The sequence below is a fragment of the Cetorhinus maximus genome, chromosome 16 (genome assembly GCF_964194155.1).
Source record: "Cetorhinus maximus chromosome 16, sCetMax3.hap1.1, whole genome shotgun sequence".
NCBI lineage: Eukaryota > Metazoa > Chordata > Chondrichthyes > Lamniformes > Cetorhinidae > Cetorhinus > Cetorhinus maximus.
Window position 1 is genome coordinate 41633329 of NC_135894.1, and position 21159 is coordinate 41654487.

The following is a 21159-nucleotide window of genomic DNA, read 5'->3' on the forward strand; positions in this document are numbered from 1 at the left end:
TGCCGTTTGCAAAGTGGATGAGATGTTTCACTCGAGGCATTACAACAGTGACTACCCTTTGAAAGTATTTTATTGACCATGAAACACTTTAGGATGTCCTGAGAAGGTGAAAGATTCCTATTGGAAAGAAGCAGGAATATTGCTTGCAGGCTGTCACATAACGTCATGTTCACAGCACCAGTGTTGCTGTACAATTGGAATCCTAAAACGATGCTCCATTTTAATGCACAATAAACAATAGAAACAGTTTTTTTTCCTACAGGAATGTTTCACCTTCTCAGTACATTCTAAGTTTTTCATGGTCAATTAAATACTTTCAAAGGGTGGTCACTGTTGTATTGCCTTGAGTGAAATATTTCAGCAATTTTGCACACAGCAAGATCGTACAAAGAGTAATGAATAAATGACAAGATAATGGCCTAGAAATTGGGCCACATGGCACAGATTTTTCAAGTGCTACACAAGCTACTTAGGTCCCACAATGACAGCGAGGAAGCATTCCCTGACTTCCAAATGGTAGAGCATCAGCTGTCATATGTGGTACAAACAAGACACACCCTTTACCCCCAAGTGAAGTAGGTTTTGGGTCCTGTGCATATGAAAATTTGGGCATGATGCCTGAAGTCCTTGCTCCAACCTTGGCAGGTAACTAACTTACCTGAATGTGGAGGCAATTGGAGTAGAAGTGCAGGAATAAGAGTATTCCTCCTCCTTACCCCACATTAAAGAACCCTCTCAATCACCACCAATGTTTTCCCCATGTCCTCAAGAAGCCTGACTCCCTGTTTCCCACCACACTGATTCTATAACTATGAAGTCAGAGGTGGAATAGCAGGGGCACCTTGGATCTTACGATTTTGGTGTAGGGTAATTACCAGAGCACCCACAAATGATGCACTTGAATTTCTAGGCCAGTGTGTTTAATGATGCTGGTCATGATACTGGATGAGCTCCCACATTCTTGTTCAAATAATATCATGGGATTTTTTTTATGTCTGCCAGACTTTGTTGTCTCCTCTGAAAATTGGCACCCCTGACAGAGCAGCATTTCCTAAATACTGCACTAGATTGTCAGCCTAGTTTTTTTTTTAATTCACTCTTGGGATGCATGTGTCACTGGCAAGGATGGCATTTTATTGCCTATTTCTTGTTGCCTTTGTGCTCAAGTCTCAAGTGAGATATGAACCCATGGCCTTGTAACTTAGAGATGAAGGCTGATACCATATAAAGTGTGAAGTGATATATTTTGGGAGGAAGAATAAGATGGTGAAACTTAAAAGTAGTAGAGGAGCAGAAGACTTAGCAGTTCAGATATAGAAATATTTTAAAAGTGGTAGGAGTAGTTGATAAAACTATTGAAGAAAATGTAAACGAGATCCTAGATTTTATGGAGCAATACAAATAATTGGTTAACTGGTAGTTAGAAATATCCTGTCCAGTTTTGAGTGTCATACTTCAGAATGGCTGTCAAGGGAGTGGAGAACTGGCAGAAGGGATTTACTAAATTGATACCAGCCATGAGAGGCTTTTGGCATAAGGAATAAATAGGGCAATTGAGACTTTTATGAGCTGAGAAGGATAAGATGTCTAATGGAGGTACTCAAAATTATCAGAATTCTTGATTAAAGTACATTAGGATAAACCAGTGGCTAATGTGATGATAGCTAGAGAGGATATATTTAACATTGCCAAAAGAATGGAGGGAAATATTAGAAGAATCTTTTTAATTTAAATTACTGTTAGGACATGGAATGCATACAGGGATAACAAACAACTGAAATTACAATTTTTCATTGAGTTTATGGCCCAGGAAAAAGTAAAATTCAGCCATGACTTCTAATCATTACCTCAAAATTCCAGCCAAAAAGTGCTGTCATGTGATTGTTTGATATAAAGACAAGTGCAGGCTCAGCTGGGTTACTACCCCCATTTTTTTTGCAATAATCCAAAAATGGTTGCTGCATTGAGATATTAGAGGTTAGCTGACATTTTTGGAATTTTAACATAACATGGATTGATGCCTTCAGGAAAGGGAGGCAAAACTTTAAAAACATTAATTATTTCATTTTATCTTGTTGTAAAAGCCAGAGAAGATCCGAGGGGGGGGGGGGGGGGGGGGAATCTGCCTATGATGGCAGTAAGCAATAGAAACAAAATGGTGGAAATACACAACAGGTCAACAGCATCTGAAAAGCATTGTCACTGAACTACAGAGATTAAACAAAGAGAACATACAAAGGGAAAGCATGCCTCAAATGACCAGCTAATATTATTAATAATCTAAGCACACTTCCCTCTTTTTAGAACAAGATGCTAAGTACTGAATGACATACGAAGCTCATGCCATTAAGGTTGTGAAAAACACACGCTCCATGTACCCAAAGGACTAATGGAACAGTAATCCAGAGGCCTGAATTAATAACCCATAGATTGAGAGTTCAAATCCCATTACAGCAGTTGGAGAATTTAAATTTAATTTAAAAAACCTGGAACTAAAAAGCTGATATCAATAAAGCTGTCAGAAAACCCCAAAAAGTTCTCGAATGTCCTTTAGTGAAGGAAACCTGCGTCCTGGCTTGGCCTGCCTGGTGTGTGACTCCAGTCCCACACCAAGCTGGTTCATTTTTAATTGCTCGCTGAGGTGACCCAGCAAGTCACTCAGCTGAATCAAACGACTACCAACTATTTGAGAAGCATGGCCCCCACGACCTTTGCAAAGGGATGGTCAAATTCTATGAAATGTTGGCTTTGTAAAAGGCGGCCACACCCCGAGAATGAATATACAAGAAAAAAAAAACTATCCCATCATACCCCCGCGATGGCGCGACACTAATCTGGGAAGTGGGGAAGAAAAGATAACTTGCAAATTATGTAAAATGATAAGAGCTGAGACCGGATGGAAATGCTCGACATGTCTGCACACGTTGAGATGATTGGACGCATCAAATAAACAGCAGGAAAATGTAAAAGAAATGATCAGAACTATTAGTGCAGTGTACTCGATTTAAAAATCGGCTTCCACAAGATGCAGACAGAAGATCAGAAACTTGAGCTCAAGTTGTGGGCGAAGCGGCTGGTGAATGGGTAGCCACGCTCACGTGACTCTATTTTGTTTCGCTTTCTTGAAGCTAATTCATTTCCCGAGGCCACATTCTTGAACGCAGGAAGTAGCAGTCAGGCCCGAGACTCTTCTGTGCGGAGATAATCCTGGTAGAGGCTGTTGTTGCAAGGCAAGCGGCGCTAGAACTTCAGAGATTAGCTTTCCGGTTCCTAATCTGACTGGGTGGGGAGCCGGGAGGTCGCAGCACCATTGCGTGAGCTGTTTCATTCGGACGTTTTTGAGAAGCAGCCCTAATGTCCAAGCTCTCTCTAACTGGAAGTAGACTTTCCTTACATACCGTTTCCTTTTTTCATGTATACAACCTACCGTATCAAGGTTGAACGGGGCATTGTGAGATCCCATGCATTCACTCAATTCGGATTTTAAAAAAACCCTCTTGTATTATTCGAACTGAACAGAGAGTGTTGTACGGTGTCGAGAAAAGACCAGTCTCGCGATCCTGCCCGGTGAATGATGTTTGGAGAGCCTCAGACGCTGGCTGTGTGCCGGGGGCAGACTTCGGTTGACGATTACCCAACGAATGCATCACATGCATAGGAATCAAATACTGGAGGTTTCTATTCCTCCAGCGGAACTTAACGCGGATCTGGATTCTGGACTTGCCTGGTTGAAGCATTTTCCACAGTGAGGTGATTCTGGAGATGGGAGACTCTCAAACACTCCATCGGGGTTGGATAAGTGGGACGGCTGCGAAGCTTCGGGTGAAGAATAAGGTGACGTGACGTACACTTTATTCTTAAATATTAATCATTTTTTGAGTTCCCTTTTCTCCACGTATAAAAATGTTCACATTTTTAATGTCCAGAGAAACTAGTAAATCTCATCGCAGATACCAGAATGAGGACCTCCCGGCTCCCCACCCAGACAGTTGAACCCATATGCAGGTTGAAGTCACTTATGTTAATGTGAAAGTATCTGAATAAGGTTATATTTTTATGCTTTCCCAAAGAGGGGATGGTGATTCTTGCCACGAATTTGAAGGCCTGAACTTCAGGCATTTGATCTGAAATTTCCTCTAATGAATTGCTGGGACGACTGAAGCCATTGTTTTTGGTCCTCACCACAAACTCTGTTCCCTAGTCACTGAGTCCATTCCCCTCCCTGGCCACAGCCCCCGAGGCTGAACCAAACTCTTCACAAGCTTGGCGCCCAGTTTGAACTGAGCTTCAGCCCCTTCATCGCCAAGACTACCTGCTTCCGCCACCATAATATCGCCATTTTTGCCCTCACCTCAGCTTTATCTGCTGCTGAACCCCTCATCCGCACCTTTCTTATCTTGAGACTTCACATTCTAATGCTCTTCAAGCTGGCCTCCCATCTTCCATCCTCTGCAAACTTGAACTGATCCAACTCTGCTGATAATATGTTAACTTGCACTGTCACCCATCATCCCTATGCTCGCTAACCGACATTGGCTCCAAGTCTGACAATGCCTCGACTTTCAAATTCTCATTCTTATGTTCAAGTCTCTCCATGACCTTGCCCTCCCCATCTCTATAACCTTTCAAGCCCTACAACCCTCTGAGATCTCAGCGCTCCCTCGGCTCTGGCATCTTGCCTATCTCTTCTCATCGGAGACTGTCCCTTCAGCTGACTAGACCCAGATCCAGAGCTCTGGAATTCCGCCCCTTTAGCTCCCGTCTTTTTAAGATGCTCTTTAAAACTTACTATGACTAAATCCACCCTAAAATCTATTTATCTGGCTCATTGTTAGTTTTGTTTGCCCATCCTCCAATGAAATGCCTTGTGTTACTAACATTAAAGGAGCTTTATAGCTGCAAGTTGTGGCTGTTGTCGTGAGGACCCAATAATGGTTCATTACTTAAACAAACAGGGAGCAAAATTATGACAAATGGATGCAATAACAGGGCACAGATGGTATAATTAACCATTTCTAAATTGGCATTTGTTGCCAGAAACAATGAATATTTTGCACTGTAGACGTTATAATCCTTTGTTTAATTTGGCCCAGGAGACAAGGTACACGACTTATGTTTAGCATCGTGGTATTTCCACTTCCAGCACTCTTGTCAGTTATTGTTCAATCACATCGATGCATGTTTGTGTTTAATATTTTACAAAGAATGTATTTATGATTTGTGTCCACAGGGCAACGTGTTTATTCCTACATATGAAGTACGAGTGTCTTCGTGCATAGATTTAGCATCTTGTGTCCGGTTTAGTCTGTGTGTAGGAAACGATAGTACAAAACCTGGCGACTCCACGGAAACTGGAGACTCCAGTCTGGTGGGATGGGTTTCTCCCACATTTAGCAGTTTTGAAGCGTATCTCCGTGCAATCCTGTAGCTGTCTGTTGCGTTGGTTGCACAGAAGGTATTGCGCCTCTGCCCTTGGTGGATCTCTGAGAGCAGGAGGTGAGATGCAGAGCGCTGTAACTGATCTCTATTCATCAGTTTCCGTCTGAGACGTCGCTCTGCTCTGGGGTCACCCGGGGCAGGGGAGTGGTAAACTAAGCCGAAACGGATAATTAATCTGCATCAGAGCTGCTGGCGGCCGACACAAAACGATTTCGGCATCACTAGGGCTTTTCAATTCATTTTTAATAACAAGCACCACAGTGTCTAGAGGATTGTATGTGCTTTTTTCTTTTGGTATCAAAACAATACCTCAGCCGTCAGAAACAAAACGGAAAGATGAAATCTGCAGGGTTAGGTGTAGAACTGTGTGATCGTAGAATCGCATAAATATGTGGATTAGAAAGCTACTGGAGCGTAGCACGGGCTTCTTTGCGAAATCCTTCATTCATTAGTGGGCTGAAAGCCGAAGATTGAAGACATTGTATTTCGGGAAATGTGGGTAAGGGTTGAAAACCGCACTTCGTTTAGAAGCAACATAAACCCCGGATTTGGCTAATCTCACTGGCGACGTTTTTGTTGCTCATTTCGCAACTTCAGCACTACACTTCTGCAAAATGTTTTTGTTCTGTTTTTCGGCGACCAGTTTCGTAAACGTGCTGAAGTGCAAGGAATAGAATTTGCCTGCAACCACCTCATCTCGAAGTTTACAACCCCCCAGATTAAGCTCTAAATACAAAATGACAAATCGAGGCTTTTTAAATCGTACCCAGCAAAAGTACAGGTCCTGATCGAGACCAACTCTCAGGCAAAAGGCTTGGGAGTCGTTAGAATTGATCCCTTTCTGCCCGTCAGAACTGGATCAGTTCAATAGAAGATTATAGAAGCTTTCAGCAATGACAGTAGTTAATAGTTCTTCCGCCAATGACGGTGCGCGGCGATTTATCACTTCTACAAAGATTAGTTATGTTAAAAATTCCGGAAACTCGCCATTTGGGAACTGAAATTTAAAATCGCTAACGCAATTTTGAAGGAAGATTGTGCAAGTCCAGTTCCTTCAGCACTGCTGCCCTGCTCTGAATTCTGAACAGGAATGTAGGGAGGAGCATCGACAGCCTTGGCACATTGTAGACAGCGCGTTATCAAATAGTTACCAAGCCGCAAAAAAGACATTAGGGCAGATAACCAAAAACTTGGATGATAGAGGTAAGTTTTAAGGAGGAGAAAGAGCTGGATACCTGGAGCGGTTTGGTGAGGGAATTCCAAAGTTTAGAGCCAAGGCACATGAAGGCATGGTTGCCAATGGTGGTGTGATTAAAATTGGAGATGTGCGAAAGGCCGGAATTGGAGGAGCTCAGAGATCTTGTAGGGTGGTGGTGATTACAAAGACAGGGAGGGATGAACCCATGAAGAGTTTGAACACAAATCTTAAAATGGTGGCATTGCTGGACTGGGAGCCAATGTAGGCTAGTGAGCACAGTACTGATGGGCTAATGAGACTTGGTGTGAATTAAGATACGGGCAGCAGAATTTTAGTAGAGCTTGTTTATGGAGGGTCAAAAATTGGAGGCCAGTCAGGACAACATTAGAATAATCAAGGCTAGATGTAACAAAGGCATGGATGAGGACTTCATTGATGGGTGAGCTGGGCAGGATTACAGATGGGCAATGTCATGGAATTAGGCTGTTTTGGTGAAGGACTGGATATGTAACAAGTCTATCTTGGGCAAAACAGGGCATCAAGGTTACAAGCTATTTGGTTCAGCCTTAGTCTGTGGCTAGGGAATGGAGTTTGTGGCAGAGACTGAAAATAATGGCTTTGGTTACCCTAAATTTTTTGAAAGAGATTTCTTCTCATCCAGTACTGGATGTTGGCAAGTAATGTACAAATCAAAAACAGTTAATTAATGGAGAGAATTAATGGAGTGAGATAAAGCTGGGCGTCATCAGTGTAAATATGGAAGTTGATGTGTTTTGGATGACATCATCAAGGGAAAACAAATAGGTGAGAAAAAGGAGGGGGCCAAGAATAGATGCTTGGACTATTCCAGAGGGAACATTGAAAGAACAGAAATAGTACAGGCAATTCTCTAGTTACCACTGCATAGATAATAATGGAACCAGGTGAGGACAGTCCCACCCAGCTGGACTATGGAGGACAGGCTTTAGAGGAGGATGGTGTGGTCAACTGTGTCAAAGTCTACGGGCAAGTTGAGAAGGATGAAATGGGATAGTTTACCTTTGTCACAGTCACATAGAATGTCATTTGTTATTTAGATTAGGGCTGTTTCGTGCTGTGGCAGGGCTGACTCTCAGTTTTGGAGTGGCTCAAACATGAAGTTGTGGAAAGATAGGCTAGAATTTGGGAGGTGACAGTGGAACACATCATACCTGAGCCCAATCCTGTCTTCATACATGCGCTTTTCAACAAGTGGCATTCAACAGCAGCTAGAAGCATGAGCCAAGGTTAACTCATTACCTCACTAAGCTGTAAAGAATAATGCCAGTTTACATGCTCATATTGCCACCTGACATAGTAAAATGATCAGCTAACTCATCAAAGATTGAAGATCCAACCTGGAACTTTTTGTTTGTGTAGCTCGGTTCAACATTGTGTGGTGCATCTACCCACATAACGTTGAAGAAGTGCAGAGATTGCTTAAGATATAATGTGTTATAAATACATGTTTAGGATTGAAAATATGATTTAAGCTAATTGTTCTTTCAGTTTGACCTAGAAGGTTTGTAAATGTATGTGTGGCCTGCATCATTGTAACTGCATCACCCAGCAACACATGTCACAGGATGGCAAACGTCTCCTTGCAGTTTGTTTGATCATATTGCTCATGCATCAGTCTTCTGAACTGAGTGTGCTAAAAGCTATACTAACAACTGATTTAAGATAATCAGTTGAGCTTGTAATGTGGTTCTTTTACAGTTGCCAGAAGTGACATTCATTCATATGCAGGGACCCATTCTCTGCAAACTAAAGGAACATGTTCAAGCCTTGTGCCTTTTTAAAAATGACCTGGAGCATGGGGACCCTATATTTCCCCGTTGCTTTTTTCACGGCAAAGCCTTGGTCATTGCAATGCCTCAGCCAATCAGTCAACTTGCCAACCAATCAGCACCCATTTTCTCCTGCAGTATAAATTGTTGTGATTGTTTGAAATTTAGCATTCTTGCTTTTGTCCTGATGAGTCCAAGACAAAAGCTTCAGTAACATGTAGTGTTATGAACTATTTCAGTAAGAGTCATCAATAGACGAACCTTGACCATCAGCCATCGGTTAATTGTGGATCATTGAGCAGTAGCTCTGAAATCTATTGCAAGAACCACTTTTTTCCCACTTCAAAAGAATGGTGACTCTAAAGCATGATCCTATGGTATCTGAGTTAAATGTGTGAGGCTAACACAGTAATTATAGGCAGTTTAGTAACTCGTAGGACACATTACAGGAGCCGAATGATGAACATTCCACAAAGTAACATCAAGTAAAGATCAAGAAACCTGATCATCCAGAATTCTCTATGTTGTATCCCATTCCCCAGCTGACAAGAGTGGGAGCAAACTTCTTTTGCTGTCAATGCTGCACTTGAACTGACCATCTGACCATTAAAAGTGATTGAGGGTTCCGATGTTACTAATTATCCAGATATTTAAATTTTAACTTCTAATGGAAAAGTTCCCGATCTCCACTTGCCCTGTACCTTTTAATGGTGTTGGCACTTTAATGGCATTGGTTCTTTGTAGGAACTGTAGCCACATAGCCATGTCCTCCTCTTTTCATGGCCAATACTGTTGTTCATTAATATATAGTGCTGTCTACGTAGTTGTTAGAAGTTCAGTTTACAAAGAAAATTGATGAGCAAACAGAAAAGATTGTAATTATTAAATGTGAAATGGATCAAAAGTCCAGTGATTATAATCTTTCTGTGATGGATGTGTCAAGCATGTGCAAATTGCTGAGGAATTATTTATGTTTTTTAATCCTTTATTGGATTAATGCTGCAGGTAGATTGACATTGGGAACACTTGTCCATAAAATAATGCAAGTAAAGAGAAATTTCAAATGCAGACTTAAAAATACTAAAAAGTTGACCACTTATTGCTCTTGGTCATACTTGGTCATACAGAAATCACAATGTTGAAGAGCTATGCTATAAATCGGGCTCAATTTTTGGCATCTTCTTGCAATATCATCAGATCAGAGTAGACAGATCTCCCTAACACATACTTCATGTGGATACCACAATAGAGTACTAATCTTTAATTTTTCTGAACATGTGTTCAAATGACTATTGGAAATCTATATATAGCACTGTAAGAGTGAACATTGGAGTGCAATTAGTAAATGTCAATATATCTAGGCCACTCAACATACGCTGAATTAATAGTAAGAGGAAGTTAATATAATGTCTGAATCAGTATACATTATCACTCTTGCAATAAATGCTACATTTGCCAGTCAAATGTTTGGGCTATATGATTCCTAGCAAATGCAAATGTTTATGCAATAGCTTCTCTATTTTATTTCCCTTCTTTTATTTCCCCACCCATTGAGATTGCCACTGCAACTTCCTTTTGTTTCTCAATCAAATGTGCAGGGATGTATTTGTGATATGAACTGGTTGTGACTTTATTCTTTCCCTATCCCTAATTGGAGCAGTCTACTACATGTCTTATTTCTCATTGTACACCTGTGTGCTTAGTCAGAAGGTAAAATAAGGATAAGCTATGTCCACAAATAGTATCAATTGAAATTGTTGTTGAATCCAGTAATTGTATTTCAGCAGTGTGACAACATTCCAGATACTTTTCTGTCCATTCCACAGGCTAAGGTAACCAAGACCAGCTTCTACAGAAATTAAGGATGTAATTGTACAGGCAGAATAAGTGACCCCCCCCACAACCCCACAATTTGTTATAGCCAGTCTGATTATATTTAAAATGCCCAACTTGGGCTCTTTGCATGGTTTATAAATACAATTGCCATCTCTGAATTACATAGACAAAGGATTGAACATGGTCTAGGCTGAATTGACTTGAACTGATGTCTTCCTGGGGCAGAGGGTGGGGTATTATAATTGGCCACAGAATTCTTATGTTAGGGTAAGGAAATTTGGTGAGGCTTACTGCTCTAGTCACCACTGAACAACCCCAGCTGGAAGTGTGTGTATGTGGGTGAGCAATTTATCAGCCTTGGTTGTGATGACCTCTACACTTTGGGTAATGTGCAAATATTCATCATCTAACCTCACCGATGAATAATAGTCACTTACATAAGATAATAGAGGCCAACAAACATTTGTGGAATTACACCCTAGTAAGGAAGTCAGTGTTTTCAGAAAGGGACAGGAGAAAGTTCGAATGAATTTTTAAAAATGCTCCATTTACACTGAAATAGACAAGGGGATGGTTCACAAGGAAACTTTAATAGTACAAATATACACATATAAAAGCCACTTGAAAATGGAACATTTTTTATATTAGGTTGGCACTAATTCAGGCACTGATACTGCCATGGTTATACGGTGTTCCAGAGGTCAAATCAGACATTAAGTCAGCTGATATCCGGGTCAATTTATGCATTCTAAATCAATCCCACTGTAAACAAGACTCATCTCAGGATTCTGATTGTAGATGAGTGCTGATGTAGATCCAATATAACTTCTACCTCTGCTATACATGGACTGATGCAGTACAGGACTGTTATTGAATCAGTAGTTGTGGATTTTCTGAAGTGGAGGCCAGTTATTCTGATTGCATGTGCCCGTTGAAATGGTAAACAGCAGCATGCATAGATTTTCACTGGAAGCCTATTGCTATTCTGTTGACTCATCTCCTTTTCGTTCAGAAGTAAATAGAACAGCAGTGCCTGAGTAGCTAGAGACTTACAATTATACTAGGCTAATACTGGTACAAAATCTCCAGTGTCAACAGAGATGCTGGTCTTGTCAGCAGGCCAAAATACTGCAGATACGTACCACCAGTGAATATTAGAGGAATACAACAGGAGTTTAGTACTGTCTGTTGATTGTGAATCCATTTGAGAGAATTTTAAGAGGTCAGGCCAGTTATATTGCTCACAGTGGTACCATGGAATTTCCAGAAAAACACTGATGCAGGCTTGTGCAACACTGCATGTGATATATATATTGCAATATCTTTGCAGAAATGATGCTTTTTTGTTACAAGAAATGTAAGGAAATTATAATACATAATTTGAATTTGAGTATGAAGCCAAGACTGCCTTAATGACTGTTATACAATGTGCTAACTGTGTATTTCTTTTAAATTGAAAACCAAGATTAAATTGAGAACCATACTGAGGTTGAAGGGAGTGAAAGGAATGGCTAAATCAGGAAGTAGGGATTAGGTAATGCTAAGAATGTGGAAGGCAGTGAAAACTTAGGTTTATGATGAATGCCATGGTTTTGAGATCTTGGAAAAGAATTAGCTAGATTATGAGGCTTACAATATGACTTCATTTCAACACATTGAGGATGTAACCTTTTCTTGATTCTGTCCAGGAGTGCAAGAGAAGTATTACCTGAGGGTACGATCGTATGGATATGTTACTGGACCAGGACCAGTAATCCAGAGATTTGAACTAATAATGAGTTCAGAACCTTCCAGGATAGTTTGAAATGTAAAATTCGGTTGTGAAAATAATCTGGAAATAAAAAGTTGTATCAGTAAAAGTGATAGTGACCATGGATTGTAATTTTAAAAAAACTAACTTTTATTGGTCATTTAAAAACCCAACATTAATGTCTTTCAGGGAAGGAAATCAACCATCCTTACCCAGTCTGGACTAAAGAAAATACAGTCAGCTGTTAAGGTCTGGAATTTACTGCCTGTAAGGGTGGTGGAAGCAGATTCAATAGTAGCTTTCAAAAAGGAAGTGGACATAAAGTTAAAAAATGCAGGACTATGGGGAAAGAACAGGGGAATAGAGCTAATTGGATTGCTTTCTCAAAGAGCTCACACAGGCATGATGGGCTGAATATCCTCTGTGCTGTATCTTTTTATTTGTGACTCTACAACAGCATAATTCATTCTTAACCTCACTCTGAAGCAAGTGGCTCAGTTATATCAAACTACTATAACCATGGACTGCAGTGGTTCAAAAAAGCCCATCAGCACCTAGGGATGGACAATAAATGTTGGTGTTGCCTGTAATGTCCACTCCCTAACAATGAATTTTTAAAAATCCATTGTTGATCATTGTTGAGAAATACAAAACTGCCTTTAGTTTGTATCCACATTCCCTGGACTAAGAAAGAGAAAAAATCACTTTGGGCTCCCTCTGCTTATGAGGGCTGCATGAGAAAGTACAGCTGAAGGATGCAGTTGAAGACTGCAGTGATGCATCGCTTGTTCGCAATCACTGTCCATACTAACATATGAAGGGCAGGTGATGGAAGCTGGTGGCACCTCTGGGGCCATCTCCCAGCATAAATCAGTTCCTTCAGGAGAGATAAAAGGAAGCTAGAAGCTGAGGAAGCAGCTTTTGCACGTTCTTCTGAAGCACATAAATATTTTTGTGGATTCGGCACACCTAACTTACTTTAAGACCATAAGAAGTAGGAGCAGAACTTGGCCATTTGGCCCATCGAGTCTGCTCTGCCACTCAATGAGATCATGGCTGATCTCAACTTCACTTTCCTGCCTTTTCCCCAAAATCCCCATAGATTCTCTTACTGATTAAGAATCAGCTTTGAATATACTTAATGATCCAGCCCCTACAGTCCTCTGCAGTGAAGAATTCCACAGATTGACTACCCTCTGAGAGAAGAAATTCCTCCTCATCTCTGTTTTAATGTGCGACCCCTTACTCTGAGATTATGCCCCTGGTCCTAGACTTTCCCACAAGGGGAAACAACCTCTCAGCATCTACCCTGTCAAGCTCCCCTAAGAATCTTATGTTTCAACAAGGGTCGCCTCTCATTCTTCTAAACTCCAATGAGTACAGGCCCAACCTACTCAACCTCACCTCATAAGAAAATCCCTCCATACCCAGGATCAACCTAGTGAACCTTCTCTGGATTGCCTCTAATGCCAGTATATCTTTCCTTAGATACGGGGACTAAAACTGTTCGCTTCTGGTATGGGGTAGAGCCGGGAAATTGGGCTAATGGATCGTTCTTTCATAGAGCTGGAACAGACACGATGGGCCAAATGGCCTCGTGTGTTTCTCTGCTGTATGATGTTATCGTTTCTGATTACTTGCATGCAGTTTTGGCTGAGCCCTGGCCTGTAGAAAAGACTGACTTCAAAGTGATGGGAGGGTCCGCCACTTCGCGCGCGTGTGTGTTAGTGTGCGCATTCCTGATATGATTTACTGTTCATTAGTCTTTTTGGCTTTTTCTAATGTAGAAGCCATTTCCTCCTCATAAGGACACGAAAAGCGGCATTCACAAAATTAGGATCACAAGAATTGAATAGATATCAGAGATGAATGTATCCTTGGTCAGTTTTGAAACATCAACTACAATAGCATTTAAATTGGGCGAAATTATGATTGCGCCCCATGTCATTTAAAAAAAATTAACAGAGACTCAAAAGGTGACCCAGAAAAAAAATGCTGCGGATACTATATTCCACAAAAAAAATGGGTCGCTGCGTTTTTTAATCTGCAGCCAGTCAGGGTCTCGTATACCTTCGAGTAGTTACCACTTGTGACAGGATATAAAATACACTGTAGAGATCTGTGAGCAGATAGTAAAGGTGGATAGATAACATCCGTTGCAAATTGCCTGGTTATGACGTCGCGGGTAGGTGTAGCAGTGGTCGAGAATATTTTCCTCTGGTGCAGCAACTCAAAACCTTTAAGTGCCGAGAAAGGAAAATATAGTAAAGATTAACTGTCGTCTCTTGTAATACGGTGTCACTTTTCATTGGTGTACGTAACGCCTGGTTCAGTTTGAGACATGATCGTAGTTGCTGTTTACTAGAATGCCGCTAAAGTTTAATAGTTTCAGACTTCAGTCGTCTGAAGTGAAACTTGTGTATTTTATTTTACACTGTAAAACAAACTATTTTTTTTAACTTTGCGAGCAGATTGAAGAATGCAGAATTCGTCTGCTGTTGCTTCGGTCTGTAGATCCAAGTTGGGGTGGAGTGGGGTGGGGAGGGTGGTGAGGTTTGAAGAGAAGCCCATCCCCCACCATCGTTGCAGTAAATTTCCTAAACGTCTGAGCTAGAAGCCATGAAAGACTTTGCCTCAGCTCTAGTGCTGTAAAGTGGCATGCGCCGGGCTAGCTGCTTGCCCGCTTGTGTCCGAGTATCAGGAAGTTGTCAGTGTTGTATAATGCATTTATTCAGGAGACATTCGCCTTCACCAGGGACGCTGTTCAGCATTACTCTTTGACCTATTTCCACTCAGTTAAAACGTTACTGCTTTTTTTAACGTATTGGTCCGATTTGCAAAACCAAATCTGTCAATTGATTAATTTAATCTGTCAATTGATCGATCAGACTCTTTATAACCTACTACAACCTTATTTTAGAAACAATATTTTCTTTATTTAAATTAATATTTCATGAATTTTACTGGCATTATTAGCTGCCATATTTTTTCCGGAACCATGACAGATTGCCTCTTTAAAAACTGTATTTAGTAGTGGTACGAAAGGTGATCGTGCTGACAGATCTGTTTTCGACAGCCTTTCCACTGGATCTTTAAAGACTTTCCTCCGATACTGACCTTCTGCAGAAAAAAACCAGCAAGCTTTAATTACTCAGATCCCTTGAGTATTTTTTTAAATTTTAGTTGGGGGCGATTTGAAGTCTCAACTGTTGCTATTATTGGCAACTTATTTACTGTTTTCACACATTTTGAATTTGGTAAATTTGCACTCACTCCCACGTAGGATGAAAAGGTGTTTTGATAAAATGTACTACTTAATTACAGGAGGAATAGTTATGATGCTTCAAGTATGGAATTTGCGATTATATGTAATTTTTATTAAAAGACAATGTCTCGGGGCGGAGAGGGGGTTGTTAGAATCTCGCAGTAAATTGATGTATGAATGTGGTTTCTAGCCTGGCGCAGTCATATTCACTGGGCACTTTTGCGGACAGCACTGGGGTTCATTAACCCAGTCTGCAGTTTATGAAACCGTGCCCTTTGAGCTTCCTGTAATGCAGATTGCTTCTTTCAGTGGGTGGCTTTTTATGAACAGAATGCTTCAAGCAACCGGTCTTTAAATACACGAGACGTGTTGGGAAGTGCAGCGTGATATGCAAGGTAAAAGTTCCTTTATTATCGACCTGAGCGATGTGTAGCGGAGAACAATAGGGGCGATACCCTACGTTCAAAACAACTACATTTTCTGCTTCTTAGATCTGTCCCAAGGTATTGGTCTGTTGCAGCAATTTCATTTTCGAAGATTTCGCTGCATCTAGTCTCTTGATCATTATTCAGCCAATGGTCAAGCCTTGTGTTTGGTCTCTTCCATTATTTATCGTGCAGCTTCCACTGAAAAAGATCCAGTCTTCTATCGGCGATTGTGCCATTTAACTTTGTAAATTGCATTCCAGGGCTGGATATTCGGACTGGGCTAGCTTGCTGTTGGCGATCATTGCCCTCGCTGCTCCCAACAAGCCGGGACGCTCGTTTCCAGGCACGGTGACATTGTTTCTCTGCGGTGCAGACGGATACACGGGAGGCTTTGCAGCGCTCACTGCCCCAGGCGACCATCAGCCGTGACTGTGAAGCGCTCCCTCTACCTGCTGACACGCCATTACTCATTGTGCTCCTGCAAATCTATTCCATCCACATCATTTGGGAGTTTACTTAATATGGGGTGTACCACACGCGTGGACAGAGCCGAGGTGTGAAACAGACGGTCAGATTGTTATATCTATACGTACACTCCTCACCATCATCGGGGATAGCCTTCTGTGCAGAACTAATTTAAATGCATATCATGTGATTTGGAGATTTATTTTCTTCACAAGCTCCCCTTGGTGGTGGGGGTTGATTTTTAAAATCAACGCGATGGTAAACTCGGCTGTCTAGATTTTAAACTAGATTCCTGCCTGCAACTTTCGTTGAAACAGAAAAATGCACACACGACACAATATATTTATTATCCGTACTTTAATCCCCGCTTGACCCTACAGCTTTACCATGAGCGCTCAATGCTATTGATATTGGTTGCGGGGGCTCAAGCTGGCCATAGTTGTAATAAATATAAAAACAAAAAGCTAAAAGCTACTGCGGATGCTGGAAAGATCGGACCAATGAGATGAGAGAGCGGAGGGAGGTGTACAGGCGAATACTTGATTCAAGTGAAAGGAAAGGAATTGCATTTTACAACGCCTTACACGACCTCCTCGCGTCTCAAAGCAGCTTAGTCAATAAAGTATTTTGTTAAAAGTGTAGTCACTGTTGTAGGTATACCTGGCAGCCAATTTGCACAGAGCAAGGTCCCACAAATTGCAAAGAGATCATGACCGGATAATCTGCTTAAGTGATGCTAGTTGAAGGATAAACATTGGCTAGGATTCAGTAGGATAGCCTTGTCCTTCTTCCAACAGTGTCATGGGATCTTTTACTCTCACCCGGAGGGCAGACTAGAGCTGGGTTTAATGTCTCACCTCAAAGATGGCACTTCTGACAGTGCAGCTCTACCTCAGTACTGCACTGAAGTGTCCACCTGAATTATCTGCTCAAGCTTTTGGAGTGGGTCTGGAACCCATAACCTTTGAACTCAATGAGAGTGCTATCATGGAGTCAAGGCTGACAGCTAATTCACAGTTGTGCTATAGAAATGGAGGTAACACACATTCTTGCATGTGCTTGCTTCCCAAGATTCCAATCACAAGTATGGCTCAGAAAATGTTCCTTGTGCCTGGAATTTTTTTCACAGATTTTAGTGATAATTAATATTTTCTGCTATGACTGCAGCAATGACCCATAATCTTCCAAAGCAGTGAGAGTGTTACCGCACATGTAGTGCTGTTCAGGTAAACACTTTCCAAGGGAGAAAAATGTACGCCAAGCAGAGAAAAAAGGGATGGCATTTATAAAGTGCCCTTTACATCCTCAGGACTTAGCAAGTTCTTCACAGTCAATTCATTACTTTGAAGTGATGTCACTGCTGTTTTGGAGGCAAGGGTGGGCCAATTTTCACACCAGGCCTCCACGAACAGTAAACGAGGTAAATAACTGGTTAATCTGCTCTGGTTTTGGCTGAAGGATGAATGTTGGTCACAGCATCCTCAAATCTCTCTGCACTACTTCACAGTGCCAACATAATCATATATTTATATCTGATGTGGACATACAGCACTTCCCTCCATTTAACAAGCAGCATTGAAGTATTGTCATAGACCAAGTGCCCCAGTTCTGCATGAGAGCTTGAATCCATGACTCTGATACCAAAGTGCTTCCCGGAAGTAAAAGGATGTTGGAGCAGGGGTTAAAGAAACGTATGGGAAAAATACATTTTTGAAGGTAGAGAAGAAAGTGGGAAGGCAGTAAGATGTTGGGATAGTTTCAGAGGGCAGGGGCATGATTTATAGATGAAAGAAACTGAGAATCGGGAGGTAAGGAATGGTTACCCAAATAGTATGGAGAAAGTCCATGGAGATTTGAAATGAAGACCAGGATCTTGAAGTGATTCACTGGAACACAGGGATGGTTGGTAAGAATGGGAGTGATATGTGCGTGGGGACTTTGTGCAGAAGGACTTGGACCACAGAAACCTGTATTAATTGATTACAAAGCAAAAATTTGTAAATGTTGAAAATCTGAAACAAAAACAAAGACATACTGGAAACTGCATCTGTGGATTAACTTTTCATTAGAACAGAAAAAAAATCAAAGATGAACAACCATTTTTATTCATTCGGAACAAATATAAGGGAAAAACTGAGAGAAAGGATACGGCAACATTCACCTGCAACATACCTAAACAAAAAATAGAAGATAATTAGGTGGCATAAAAAGCAGAAAATGCTGGAAATACTTAGCTGGTCAAGTATAATCTGTGGAGGGCATTGGTGAATATAGACATGCTGGTAAACTGGAGGGGCGGTGGAGGCTTTGCTGGGCCTGAATGGTCAAAAAGAAAAGTAAGGGTGTGGATTCTTCCCCACCGGTGTTCTGATGGAAGGTCTCTATCTCACATCCTGCTCCCCCTGCCTGTGCCATCTTAAGGAAGACATAGGCTATAGTTAAGAGCTATTCTTAAGGTCTGAAGCTACTAAAATCAGGGTTCAGGCCAAAAGTGCACAGGGATTCTTAGAAGGCCAGAACATTCAAATTGTGTACCACTAGGATCAGCCTGAGCGATTAGTTAAGGACTGAGACACGCAGGCATTTGCAAGGTGGTTTCGGTTTTGTTGATATTGAGCTGTAGGATGCTGCAAATTATCCTGGGCTTGATATATAGAAAACATTGGAAACAGTCATCTTGTCTGGGACTTGGTGTTGGGCAAGCAGTTGGGTTGTCCAGCTTCAGCACTCATGCCAGTGATGATTAGGTAATAGAGTTGCATACCTTTATGGAAAGTGACCCACATTTGCCAATGATATTACCAAGGGGTAACATGCAAATGATGAACAGGAGCAGCCCAAGGCTAGGCCTCTAGGGCTCACTCAAAATGACTATGAGCATAGGAGGAGAAACAATTTGAGAAGGTACAGTGCTAGGAGAAATTGAAATATAACAGTGAGAGAGCAGAGCTGCCGACCTGGACTAGGAGGAATATGGAGCATAGAGGTTTAAGAAGACCAGGAGAGAATGCAAACTTTGTTCACAGTCACACAGGATGTCATTGGTTACTTTGAACAAGCTGGTGTCTGCTTTTTGGGCTCATTGAAAATTGGATTGGAAGAACTCAAAGTGGGAATGCTAGGACAGGTAAGTGTATATTTGGATGCACAAAGCATTTAATGTCATGTGAGGATAGAGAGGCCAAGTGTAGTTTTTTTTGGACTGGAGGACAGGATAATGGTCTTAAGAAGAGTGGATCAGTGCCTCAAGAAGTGGAGAGATTGAAAATGCCATGATCCATGTGGCTGTGAAGAGAATAATGGATGGTTGACTGGCTTGTTTTGATTTTGAAAGCAAGGCAACTATTCGTTTACCTTATTTAGATTCACTGATGATCATGGAGTGTGTTGGGGAGGAGTCATGAAGAGTTGCTGTTTTGGTGGTCGCTGCCTTCCAGGATGACTGCGGAGTAATAGAGTTTGGATTTGGTCATGAACACAATGGTGGTGTTTCTTGAACTGGGCAAGACAGTTCTAAAGGAGGACAGCCAGGCTAGTTGTTTTCCATGTATGTTCTAGCTTAAGGTCCATGGATGCAAGGTGACAGTTACATCCAGGGGATGGATAGCTTGTAATATTTGGTGTGGGTGAGGAAATTAATTATAGAGGTGAGGTAAATTATTCGGTAGCAAATTCAATGTGGGTGATAGGTCAGATTAGAAAGAGTTGGAGAAGGATGGTGAGGAATTTGGGTGTAGTTTTCACAGGTGCAGTAGAATGGAGAGGTTAGAAACAGGCAAGGGGATGTGTATGATGAAATTAATAAAGAACTAATCTGAGATGACCCTGTTGGTGATTGTAACCTTGGAGGTAGCAAAGCATTGACAGGCAGCAAGGTGAAGAGTTGCCCATGCATGTCGATGGCAGAGTTTGAGCACAATGAGGTTGAGGGGGACAGAGAAGGGCCAACAAACTGAAGATGAGGCTGGGCAAATTTTGTAGCATATTAAAGTCACTGAGGATGAGATGTAATCAGAGCATTGATGAGGTGAGGAAAAGCAAGAAGGAATTCCATATAAAAAAAGAACCAGGGATTATGAATGGAGGTAATAGACAATGAAAGTTCCGATGTTGTTGGAATGAAAAACATCTGCTGGAGGAATATTGCGGGTAAACTGAGATGAGTGTTGTACTATCTCTACCGTTCCAGTGTACAGCTTGATTTTAATAAGACAGAGTAACAATTGCAATCGCATTGCAGTTCCCTATAAGGTTATTCTGTCAATCATTCCTCAATTTCCCAATTAAGCCAATAATATGTATGCTAAGTTTTGCTGAAAGTAAATATTTGCAGGTAAAAATCTATAGCAGCAAAATACATTCAATAAATTATGCTATGTATTAAAGAAAGCAGGAACTTAGATTTATATAGCGTTTTTTCATGTCTGGCTATCCCAAAGCACTTTACAACCTATGAATTACTTTGGATGTATACAATATTTTAGATGCAAACACAGAAATCAATTTGCATGCAGTAAATTGAAAAGTAGTATCCTAGTTTATTGTGAAATTATGCAGTGTATAATATGACACACATTACTATATACTGTATAGTAAATTCTAATTTGAGTATTTGTACACTGGCATTATCATTCAGTCATGTGTCTTTGTTGTACTTAAGGTGTACTTTTATCTAAATCCATGGTTTCATGGCACCAGAATACTCCTACAACCAATTAGGTGCACAATTTACAGTGGTATTGGCATAAATTCAACAATAACACAGAAAAACATTCTTCTTGAAAACATACCCCTAAATCACCTACATTCGGGATAATGCAGATCTGACTGTGCTTTGATGTTTTGGCCCAAGTGTAAGAAATGAAGCCTGATGTAATGTTCAGCAACCAGTGTTCATTATGATGTTATAAGCCAAAATCTTTGCTGGTGAATATGATTGCTATCAGGCCAGTTGACTTACAGCAGAAATA

General features: G+C 41.1%; 1 protein-coding gene across 7 annotated transcripts in view; it reads left to right on the top strand.

Annotated features, from left to right (window-relative positions):
- Positions 1–21159, top strand: part of bcor (BCL6 corepressor) — a 283987-nt gene that overhangs the window by 132294 nt on the left and 130534 nt on the right. Inside the window, exon 1 of one of the 7 annotated variants that reach the window (XM_078559750.1) lies at positions 1539–3834. The exons of the other annotated variants lie outside the window; for them this stretch is intronic. Within the exon in view, the coding sequence (XP_078415876.1) occupies positions 3763–3834 (72 nt within the window). The 5' untranslated portion in view covers positions 1539–3762. Of the gene's footprint in view, positions 1–1538; positions 3835–21159 lie in introns of those variants that run through there. 7 annotated transcript variants of the gene reach the window in all.